The sequence below is a fragment of the Drepanopeziza brunnea genome, assembly GCF_022702325.1.
Source record: "Drepanopeziza brunnea f. sp. 'multigermtubi' strain 214-2 chromosome Unknown ctg12, whole genome shotgun sequence".
NCBI lineage: Eukaryota > Fungi > Ascomycota > Leotiomycetes > Helotiales > Drepanopezizaceae > Drepanopeziza > Drepanopeziza brunnea.
In genome coordinates, this window is record NW_027094075.1 from 1,456,088 (window position 1) to 1,467,959 (window position 11,872).

The 11,872-nt window shown below is 52.0% G+C and overlaps 2 protein-coding genes across 2 annotated transcripts; both read right to left on the reverse strand.

Annotated features, from left to right (window-relative positions):
* Positions 1 to 3,579: 3,579 nt before the first annotated feature.
* L3040_007138 (uncharacterized protein) lies at positions 3,580 to 5,551 on the reverse strand (the record flags this gene model as incomplete). The annotated part of the gene is made up of 4 exons (XM_007296646.1): positions 3,580 to 4,044; positions 4,096 to 4,689; positions 4,735 to 4,959; positions 5,012 to 5,551. The coding sequence occupies 4 exons, from the start codon at positions 5,549 to 5,551 to the stop codon at positions 3,580 to 3,582; spliced, it is 1,824 nt and encodes a 607-aa protein (XP_007296708.1).
* A 2,967-nt stretch (positions 5,552 to 8,518) lies between these two features.
* Positions 8,519 to 11,850, reverse strand: L3040_007139 (uncharacterized protein; the record flags this gene model as incomplete). Its single annotated transcript, XM_007296647.2, has 3 exons — positions 8,519 to 11,416; positions 11,467 to 11,481; positions 11,785 to 11,850. The coding sequence occupies 3 exons, from the start codon at positions 11,848 to 11,850 to the stop codon at positions 8,519 to 8,521; spliced, it is 2,979 nt and encodes a 992-aa protein (XP_007296709.2).
* Between the last annotated feature and the right edge of the window lie 22 nt (positions 11,851 to 11,872).

The window sequence follows — 11,872 nt, forward strand, 5'->3', positions numbered from 1 at the left end:
CATACCTACCTACTGTAACACCCCAAGAGCCGAGCTTGATATGCGAACCTCTTCAGATTAACGAGTGTGGTATGGAGTTGCTACAATCCCCCCCGTACACGAAGCTCTCTCCCGGTCCTTGCTATCGTTCTACCCAACGATTTACATGCTACGACTGGTAGGTAGGTAGGTACGACTCCCGGTACAAGTCCTGTCCTAGTACCTACAGTAGTACCGGCACCGGTACACTAGGACTATCAGAGCGGTGTGCCTCGCCATACGTTGGTAGGTACTACCGGTACTATACTAGCTTTCTCCACGCCGTCGCAGCCGGACCCAGCAGCTACGTAGTAGAAGTACCGTACACCTTCAGCAGGTGGTTACCGCCCCCCGAAAAAACCTTCACTGCAGCTCCCCTCCCCCCTACCCCTGACTTTTCGAGCGTGTGGTTATCCAGCCTATCCCATCGGCTGTCTGTCTATCTGTCTGTCGGTACCGGTATTCACACCGTCAACTCTGTAGACTCTCCCCTGCTGCACGTATGGGCCCTCGATCACCTCCGATAGTTTCGGACGCGTGTGCCCTACGGGTGTACTGGTTTACGCTGCGGAGCATCGTCGCAGAACCCACCATTCTCGACTTGGCGGAATACGAATAGGTAGGTAGGTAGGTAGGTACCCAAAAGATACGAGGAGGTGACATAACATCTTTGGGCCGTCCTAACTCTGTGCCGTTTTGACTTATTGGCTTTCGATGATGTTCACTAGGAATGTCGGCGCAAAGTCTAAGTGGCGAGGAGGGAGAGGGGGGGGGGGGGGGGGGGGGTTGGCGGGGGAGGGAGGCAGGAGGAAGGAGGAAGGAGGGGTAAGAGAGGGTGGGAAGGGAGCTGAACAGCTACCGTACCGTACTGTACCGGTACCGGTACCTAGCTAGCTCACCATTCTCAGACGGACGAAGGGCGCTAGATATACGGTAGACGAGACAGGTCTCGTTTTCAGGAGGCTTCGGCGCTTTCTTTCATCGTGTCTCTCTCTCTCTCTCGATGTGGTCCTTCCTGAGAATAGAGGATTGGCTGGCTGGGTATCCTCCCGAGTTGACCAGACACCTTCTTCCGCCGTGGGTGGTGTCGTGGCCGAGGTCTGATCCGGGCCGGGATAGTGGTGCATGGAGGCAGTGGTCTGTCGATAAGACACGCACGGGAGTGAGGGGAGAGAGAAAGTCGGCGAGGAAGCGCGCGGATACCGCATACCGTACATACAGACACGGATGGCGTTGTGGAGAGGGTGCAATTCTGCACGGATCGATCACTGCATAGGAGGTGGTCCTCGACGAACAGCTGCCGATGGCGCTCCTGGGCACGCACTGGAGAGAGGAAAGAGGGAGTTCTCCTCTTTTGCTCCTCTCCTAGGTAGAATAGAGCGTGTGCTGCAACAAGAAGAAAACGCCCGAGAGAAAATGTCGACGGTGATGTCGTGCCGATGGCGCCAGACCCATCGTCCCAAGGGCACTTTGATCTTTCACGAGAAGAAAAAAAAGAAAGAAAGAAAAAACCCCCCCCCCCCCCCCCCCCCCCCCCCCCCCCACTTCATTCACTCTCCCCGGAAATGAAAAGCAGACCGTTAAAAAGGAAACCCTTCTCTCCCCGCACCCTAGGTATTGTGCCCCCTCCCGCCGCCCCCGAAAAAAGGAAAAAAGGGGTGGAAAAAAAAAAAAAAAAAAAAAAAAAAAAAGAAAAAAAAAAAAAAAAAAAAAAAAACCACCCCCATCAAACCAAGCAGCAAAAGCCGTGCGCCTCCAAAAGCAGAAACAAAATATGAGTAGCAATTCCAAGTTTCGATCTTGGGACCTCAGGGTTATGAGCCCCGCGCGCTTCCTCTGCGCCAAATTGCTGTTGACTTACACCAGTTACCGACGACCAGTTCATACCCTGCCCGTGTGTGAGTGAAAGTATAAAGTCTGCGTCTGAAGTTCTCAGCGGGGCCGGCCGGGGTTTTGCCGGCGTGTCGTCTGTCGTCTGACGTCTGACGTTCGGCCCTCTTCTCTCTGTGTTTGTGTTTGTCGTCCGTGGGTGGATGGGTGGTTGGGTGGGCCTTGGTACAAGTGGGTACAAGTGGTACAAGTGGGACAAGTAGGTAGGTAGGTATCAGAAGATAGAAAACGATGCAGCGCGCGAGCGGGTGCGGACGCGCGAGAGAGAGAAGAGAGGGTTGGGATTTACTGTTCTTTTCGTTGGGGGTTTTGTTGGTTGCTTCTACGGCCTAGCTACCTACCTACTACGTACGGTGTTAGAAGGTAGGTAGGTAGGTAGCCTGTCGGCCAGCAAGCAAGCCAGCCAGCAAGGGATGGATGGATTACCTACCTACCTTACCTACCTACCGGTAGTATGATGTTGTTTGTTCCCCCTCTTGGAATTCACTCACGAACTCACTCAACCTACTTGGCCTACCTACCTGCACCACCCACCTCCATCTACTCTACTCTGCTCTACTCTGCTCTACTCTACTCTACTCTGCTCTACTCTACTCTACTCTCCGATAGAACGAACGGGGCTGGTGGTGGTGGTGGTGGCGGTGGCTGGCGCAGGGGAGCGTGAGTGAGAGGCGCGGGCGGGTGACTGTACATTTATGCATATATTAACACACATTTATACACGTTTATATTTATTTATTTCCATATATATATATATATATATATATATATATATATATATATATATACATCCCCAAACCGCGCAGCAGTGACCAACCGCCAAGGAAGCATGAAACCGTGCAAGGATGACGGAAGGCAGGGTCCGCTGCTGTTGTTGTTGTTGTTGTTGTTGTTGTTGTTGTTGTTGTTGTTGTTGTTGTTGTTGTTGTTGGTCCGGGGTTGATAGTACGTACGGGTTAGTGCGACATGTCACTCACTGACTGGGTAGGTAGGAAGATATAAATAGATCTCTCTCTCCCTCTTCCTCTCCCTCTCTCCCTCCCCCTTGCGCTCTCTCTTGTTGATTGACTTGGCTAGGTGGGTGGGCTAGGTTGGTTGATTGTGGTGGTGTTTGTGGTGGGATCTACGACCTCCGGAGGTTAGGGGATAGGTAGGTACCTAGGTAGATGCAGAGGATTTCAGAGAGATCGTTGTAACTAACCCCAACGCCAAACTCGCAAGGAGAGGAGCGGGTACACGAGGCATATGATGGTGCGGAAAAGACAGTTTGTGGTGGATGAAGATCAGAACGATGAAGATCGAAAGCTGCTCTGCACATTTCAATCGTTCCTGTCTTCATGCGAGATAAATTCCGTAACCACCATTTTAATCTAGCGAAGCCTTCAATCTCTCACGTCCTGTCATACACATGTTACAAAGAAATAAAACTTATGCGTTCGTATCATTCGTGGACCTTCCGAGCCATGATAATAATGAATGACAGCTCCCAAGGAGCCAAAAACAAGCAGCTATCAATCGCGATGCCAACAAAATTTTTTCCAGTTGCTCCAACTATCGTATCCTGTAAAATGGATTCCCGGCAATCTTATCCTCCAACACCGGTACCTCTGTTTGAAATGTTTTTACATGAAGTAATACAAGCCTGTCGTCAGGATCTATCGGTCAATAATTCTACCACGAGAACGCCTCCTCCACAAAATCGATGTTGCTGACGTGCTGACGCTTGCGCACAGCACATCTCACATCGTCGCTCAGCCCGCCGCTTCCGCAGACCGAGACGCCCATGGCGCCAACCTGGGTCTCGATCTCAAGGTCGATGAGCGTCTCGATGTTGGGACGTCCGGGGAACATCTGCACCGTCGCGGAGGGGGAGTGGATCTCCTTGGTGGAGCGTGGGCGGGAGACGAACAGCAAGATCCGCAGCACGTCGCGGCGCTTGTCCATAGCGAGGATGGCCGTCATCCAGGGGCGGATCCACTCGAGGTGCTCGGGGGCCTGGATGATCCAGACGAGCACGATCTTGCGGGCGGCGACGGAGCCGTTCCCGTAGCCTGCGACGAGGTTGCGGACGTGAGGAACTTGGTGGGTGATTCCTACGCCACCGGCGAAGAGCATCACGGTTCCGTAGGAGGCCATCTACAAGAAATCGTGAGTATGATCCGGGATTCTCATTTGGGGACAACGTACCATGTGCTTGCCTCCATAAGGACCCTCGGCGAACGTGGTTACGTAGAATTTCTGATCGGGTGCCTTCTCGGCCTTTTGGCATAGCTTTCTGGTGAATCCGGTGCGCTCCCGAATGATGAACGACATACTGGTCTTCTTCATAGCCAGGATATCCTGTCTATTCATCGCCAGCTTCTCCTCTCCTGACTGCGCTTCCTCCTCCTCAGACCACGCAACAGAGAAAGGGTGAGACGTCATGAGTCCAATGGAAGGCATGTACAGGTATGCGTGCTGGCCAGCCTTGAAAGTCCATGGTCGAGGCATCTTGACCGTGACTCTAACGGCGTTTCCAGGGAGGGCTTCGACGAGAGCTCGGGATCCGCGACCATTTCGGTAGAAGACCGTGATGAGACGTATGGCACGGTCAGCAGCCCAGAGAGCGACGACTCCGTACACAAGTTCAAGTTGATGGGCGGTCGCGAGCTTGAGATGGTACCAGAGCCCGACGATGCTGAGGATAGCTAGACTGATGTGGAGATACTTGAAGGTCTCGTAAAAGGCGTGGCGAAATACAGAGCTGGCTTGGACGCATATCGCAAGCATGGCGATTGTGGACTAGATCATCAGCACAGAATGAGATGAGAAGAACGGACAACCTACAATGAATCCGTACGTGTGTTTGGAAGATGTAGTGATAGTCTGTCGAACTCCTGCCCATCCGGCAGGCCTGGTGGCGGCCGCGAGCATCCACGCTATGGTATGGATGAGGGCCTCCAGAATTACGATACGGCCAAACCATCTGTGGAGTAAGTTAAACGTATCAAATGACATGTTAAGCCAGTTGATCAAGATATTGTTGCGTCCAGCCATGATTACGAGAGGGATCTGCCGGCGTCAGTTCTTCTTCACCCGCGTGATAAACAGTCAGGAGACCTACCATGTTGACAACGGCGAGGGTCCCAGAACGGTTCCTGAGCTCCGAAAGAGCAGAGGCATATGGTTGAGACCAATCGATACTGACAAAACAGAAAGTGATGTTGGTACCCAAGTACGCCAATAAGAATAAACCTTGAAGTCTGGTGGGGAGAGTTCCCATGTTGATAGCTGTCGACAATTGGAATTCCCTGTTATGTCTCTTCCTCCAAACCGGCGCGTACAGCAGGTGCTTCTTAAAGCTGGCGAATCTCCCCGAGGGGGCAACAAAGTACAACTGCTTGTCGTCGTTCAGAGACGTCAGTTGGCGGACGTACTTGACCGTCTCGGTGGCCACTCTCCAGCAAATCATGGCCGCAGCCAGGGAGCCACAGATGATGAACAGGTAATTGTAGTAGTCCTTGTTGAGCTTGTCCGCGTTGGCTTTGGCCTTCTTCGCATTGGCAGCGGCAATCTCGGTCGCATTCTGGGCCGATGCCGTGTTGGCGAGAGCCAGAACGGCGAGGATTCCGGTCGGGAAAGGCATGAAAGGCATGAAAGGCATGAGAACGAATTGTAGTTCCTATCGTCACATGCACGGGCAGGAGAAGAAGAAGAAGAAGAAGACGGGGAGAATATCTCGATCCTGTGGTGAGTGTCTGGCGCGGGCTGGTGCGAATTCCAGGGTTCAAGGGTTCGAGATTCTTTCCGAGTGGATGGCGTTGGAATGCGCAGTCGAAGATCCGGTCTTCCAAACGTAACGGGTTCAGGCACAGAAAGGTTGGTAAATGGGAAATGGAAAATAGTAAATGACCAGGAGTCAGTGGAGAAGACGAGTTGTTGCTATTTTGATTGCAGTAAGGATCGTGGGTGGGCAGTCGACGGTCGTTCGTTTCATTCGTTTGTGAGCGGGTGAAGTGAGGTGAGGTGAGGTGAGGTGAGTTGAGACGAGGAAGATGAAGAAAGTAGAGCGAGGAACCCGATTGATGAAGCGCAAGAAGAATGCTGAAGAGAGAGACAGAAGATGGGATGGGATGAAAGGGGATGGGATAGAAATGGGATGGGTAGCTGTGGGAGACTCCGTGCAAAACGTGACCGTCGTCAAGACAGGTGGTGGGATGGAGAGCAGGACCGCGTCAGCTTGATAATCGTCCCGAAGGGGAAGGCTTGTTTAAGAGGAGGTGAAGGCATCAACCCAGATGCGGTGCATCCAGGGCCTGCCAAAAGGGGCGGGAATGTGGATCATGCCCAGCCCAGCCCAGGGCGCGGCCGTGCGGTGTCACGTAACCGGCCCGTTAGGGTGGATCCGACCAAGGAATTTCACGTCTTGTGCGCAGGTTTCAATCTGTTAATGTTATATCTAAGTATATCGACATCTAAGTATATCGACATCTATCTATATTTATATCTACATCTATATCTCCATCCACATTGACATTGACATCCACATCCACATTGACCTCGACCTCGACCTCGACATCGACATCGACCTCGACATCCCCATAGCTCAGCCATTGCCCCTGCACCTCCCAGCCACCGCAAATCCCCTTATTCATTCCTGTTCCTCTGCTCTGGGTTTGCGTTGACTACGTCAGCGCTGATAAACTCGCAGAGAGAATTCGGTATTTCTAATCCGACGCGTAAGCACACCCACAGAGCTTCAAACTGAATCGACTCCGTACATTCTGCGACCCGAGCTCCATCTTCCCATCCCCAGGCCGGACGTTACGGAGGAAAGCCGAGAAGGAGAACAAGCAGAATAAGCAGATTAAGCGCACGGAGCCGCCAATATCGGGGGGGTGGGGGGTGGGTGAGATACAGTACGTAGAAAATAGACACGGAGAAGCAGGTACAGTACAGTCCGTTCTTAGTACCGGGTAGCTGATCTCTCTCTCTCTCTCTCTCTCTCTCTGTGTCGGTGGTTTCAGACCCCCGACCCCCGACACCCGACACCCGACCCGCGATTGAGGATCCGGGGTCCCGCTGCACTTCAAACTGGCTAGTGGGCCGGCATTGGGGGTGCATCTGATCCATCTGATCCATCTGATCCATCTGATTCGTCGGTCCGCCTGTCCGTCGGTCGGCTTCTGCCTTCTGCCTGTCATCTGATGGGAATAGCCGCCGAACAGCTCGATAACCTTTCGTACCTTAATACCTTATTACCTTATTATTACCTTATTACCTTATTGGCGCACGGTTGAAAGCCAAGACCCCACAGGCGCTGCAATGCACATCGATCACCGACCTTAATTATCCTCATGTCGACTGTGCAGACACGCATTTCGTCATTCTTCATACCATATCATATCATTTTGTGTTCGACGATCATTCGTCCTTCGATCCCACCTCTCCATCCATCCTCCGATCTCTCCCTCTCTCCATCGATCTCTCTCTCACTCTCTCCATCGATTCCCAGAAACACTCTCTGTCTCGAAAGCCCCTCCCCGGAGTCAACACGGTCCCGCGCCCCGATAAGCTAATTCCAAATTGCCAATTCCAAACTGCCAATTCCGAACTGCCAATTCCAAACTGCCAATTCCAAACACCCGGCCCCCCCCCCTTTCTCCCGTCCCCCCTCCCGACTGTTGAGGTGCGGGATAGATTGCACATGGTTCCTTCTCCGAGACCTCTCCCCTCTCCCTCCGAAGTCCGACTGACGTTACAGTGCTTCCTCCTAAACACCTTGCCCACCTTGCCCACCATGCCTATCCACTACTCATTGCGAAAGCCGCAGTGAGCGAATCGTGATTCGCGAGACGTGAAATTGTCAACGGGGATTCTCAACTTCCTTTTTGTTTTAAATTGTGTTTTTTTTTTTTGGTCGTCTCATCTTCTACTTGCTTTTGCCCTCATCTATATGGTTTTTCTCGAGTTCCGACCCTCTTCAGTACGACGCCGAGTTATCGTGGGAAACGCGGGTAGCTGCTGCAACGACACACTGCAGCGCCCACCCACGCGTGGAGAAATGTCGCTGCCCTCCGACCCTTCCTTCGTGGGTCCGGTCTCGATCCCATCATCTGATATTCACGAAGGGAAATGTGGTCTGGATGGAAAACGGGTTCGAGAGATTCGCTACGCTGAGGTCAAGATCATCTAAAAGTCCCAGCCGAACCGTCTCGAAAAACCTCCCCTCCCCGCTGGTCCCCTGTCTTCCACGCCATCTGCAGCGTAAAACATGAGATGATCTCGTACAAACAATCCACCCAACCGTGCTGCCATGACAAGAAAGGTAGTGGGGACATCGGCTCTTCGTGATACAACAGCCGTCGCAAGCCACGAGCTATGACATGCCAGGCAAGCGTCACACAAGGAGGGAAGATTCAATGTTGTTGAAGTCGCTGCAAGATCGGATATGGCAGTTGACTGGCCAGAATTGGTAGTATATGATCACATCAAATCTGCCCTAGCGGAGTCCACTTGGCATCTCTCATCAAAACATCAGCATTTGCAAGAATCGCCCGCGATGTCGGGTGTTGCAGCTTTGGATGTGGGCTTCGGCAGTTGGATAATTGCGCCACGTCACGTCTAGTATTTAGATGCACAACTCGTCCTCGCTGTCGCTGTCGCTGTCCCTGAGATGCGTAGCTTTACTGGCTCTGGCTCGAGTTGCCGGCGCAAGTATGGGCTTGGACTTACGTCGGCACCGAGCGTTGGAACGCCCGGTGCGTCTAAGATCCCATGATGCGTGGTCGTTCTGAGACGCGGCCGAGAGAAAGCTCAACTCGTCGTCACTCTCGTCCAATAGCTGCCAAGCCTGGCTTGAGCGGAGTGCTTTCCTGCCAAGTCGAGGGGCGCGATCAATCAGCTCGCGGCGCTCTGATGAAGCGGACTCGGTGTTTGATTTTGCCGAGGACGCAGAGGACGCAGAGGACGCAGAGGACGCAAAAGAGTCTTCGAAGAGCTGAAAGTCTTCACTTCTTCGAAGCAGCTTTCGATTGAGCCTCGGCACCCGGTCGATTGAATGACGCCCTTTGGATCCCGTGGTTACCACAGACGCTGATGATGCATTAGACATGGATGATTCTGCAAAGGAAATTTCTATCTGACTAGATTGATCTCCAGAATCCGAAAAGTCACCGCTCTGGAAAGGGTCTTCTGCTAGTTCATCTCCACTCTCATCGTGGGTGAATTTGTCTCGTGTCGGAATGCTGCCGTCGGAAGCGTTGTCGTTGTGTCCTGCGGGGCTTGGTGAGTACCGTAGAGGATACAGCCCTATTGAGTTGTCAATTACGGGACCGCTGCTAATAACTGGAGAGCTGGGTAGCACGATAGGCGTAGGATTAAATGCAGGTCCGGCCTCAGTCTGTCGGCGCAATTTTGGGGGAGGTCGATACGGAGTGTCGCACTCGGAAATATCTGCATAAGACTTCAAAGCAGCGGCCTTGCGTTTTGCAACGTGGATTGCGGGCGTTGCAGTTACCCACTCCCCAATGCCCTCTTCCCAACGAAATCCGCTCATATCTTCAGATGTATCCCCTTCAGATACTTCGTGTAGGCTGGCGTCAACATCGATCCTCCTTGCACAGAACTTTGCGTCCATCGTCGCAGCATAGTCCAAGTGCTTACGATGTGGCGACTTCTGGGCAAACATGAAAGCACTGTCCACGATTAAACCTTGCACAACATTACTGGCGTCTTTGTCCGATGCCATGCTCTCCAACAGCAGGTGCATTTGCTCGAGGTGTCCGAATCCCGGGCCAGCAGAACCTCTCCCACAACATTGGGCAATTTGGCAAATGAAAGTGACAGCTTGGGTGTAGGCCCGTGCTACTCCGGAAGTACCACTCTTTCCATGTAGCTGAGACAAAATCATATCCATCAGTGAGGTTTTTGCGCCAAAATCCTGAGCATCATGAGAAATCAAGTTCGACAGGAGGAGCGGGATACGCGCATCCGAAGGACTTGAAAGCCCGTTGGTCGCCATACAGCCCCTCAGTAAGGCAGAGGCATCTCCGTATGATCCGCTTCCAGACCCCTCAATCATCCTTCCATTTCTGGCTTCTCTGCTTAGGATCGCCACTGATGTGAGAGTGGTCAGAAGGCTGCAAAATGTATTTTTGACGGCTTCGGCGACGGGCTTTGTTGCGGAGGAAGATGGGCCTCCAGCGACTGATAGTAGAGAGAGAGCACTATCAAGAAAGACAAAAGCGTCATCATTGGTCAACCCGGGTGACAGGAGCTGAATTGCAGAAGTCCAAATCGGCCCAAACTCCCTGGTTGCAAGCCATTCAACAGGCAAGCATCCATCCGAGAGAATGTTCGACAACTCTCGGAACTTGAAAGAGGATCGACCCGTGAACTCTGTGAATTTCCACAACATACTTAAAGGGCGGCTGGGTGTATCATACAATGTCTTCGGTCCTGAGTACTTTCTCGAAGATAAAAGTGCCGAAAGAAGCGATTGAGCTTCCTCGATAGCGAAACAGTTCACACAAAGCGCAATCAAGACATCGCAGAATCCATCATCCAATAGTCCCAAGTGTATAGCATCATTTATGACCTGGATTCCATGCGCTCTGACAATGGTCTTGAGCTTCTTCCAACCACGATTGGAAGATCCAAAAGATTCGAGTTCGTCGTAGATCTCGGTTGAGATATCCCGTTGGTCAAGAGCTGTTTTGCCACCAAATTCCTCAATATGCGACTCTAGTAAGCCTTCTTGCTGTGTGATGTATTTTGGAACGGCCTTGAGCGCCATGGATAATAATGATCTTGCCCCTTTGACCTTCGGTTTCTCGTCAGAACCGTTGCTAACAGTTGCACGAAGTAATCCTTCCAGTCCATTATAAATGCCTTCGTAGGTCGTACATCGTGTTGCACTAATCGTCTGTCGTAGGTCTCTCAAAGTTTCCGATGGATGAAATTGTAAGTCTCCATCAACACCGCGTCCTCGAGGCCGCTTGGTCACCTTGAAGTCCTCCAGCCGCGGCTCTTCATATGTTTTGGAAGGGATTTGCTGTGGTAATGGCATCTCCCCTCTAGCTCGGATAAGTATTGGGGTTGGGACCGTGACTTCTCCGGGGGCCGTTGGCCTCCGTTCTTTTCTCGGAGCTGCAGCCTGAGCAAGGTCCTTCCGACTTGCTGGGCAATTTTTCCCCCCTCTGCCGGAATATGTTTGTCTGATCCGCTTCTTCGCTTTCGTCCATTCCGCATCATCTGCCCTTGACCCTGGTTGCGCGTTGGTTTTGCTCTCCCAAGCATGGCCATTGCGCGCTGACTGAAATCGCACCAGGTCCTTCTTGAGAATCGCAACTCGGGATGTCAGGGCTCGAAGCAGTCGGTGGCATCTTGCGGCGGTCCACTCTTGTTCTTGGTCCGCACCATGGAGCAATCTCGAGTTAATTGTAGAGTCGCGCCGGCGTACTGGTGTGTATGTACCGGTATGCAAATTGCTGTTCATAGAGGGTACTGCTATATCCATAATGGACTTCTGGGCCAGTGTCAGCAAACATGTCAGAGATGATAAGGCAGGTTTCATACTGATTGATGGTGCACCTATTTAGCAATGGCGATGATCATAGCAAGTACATGAAGTAAAAGAAGCAATGCAAAGTTTATACCAAAAGCTATGGGGATCAAAGCTGATGTTGTTGTTATTTGAATACTGGTGGGGGACATTCTTTAGGTAAGTACGGATAAACAAACAAACCCGCGCATGGGCCAGGCTCCGGGCTGCTCCGGAGACAAAGCCGAAACAGCCTTCCTTGCTCGTGTCGTCAAATTTTTGTCGAGGATCACTGCTTTACAACCATTCCTCCTGATCTTGAACGCCCATTTTCTTCCATCTGAAATATTTACCATTCCCAAAGCCACAGTCAGTCCTTCCAGCTGCACATATCTCGGCTTCTTTGGATTTTCCTGCATTGATTATTGGTAATTTCTTCTG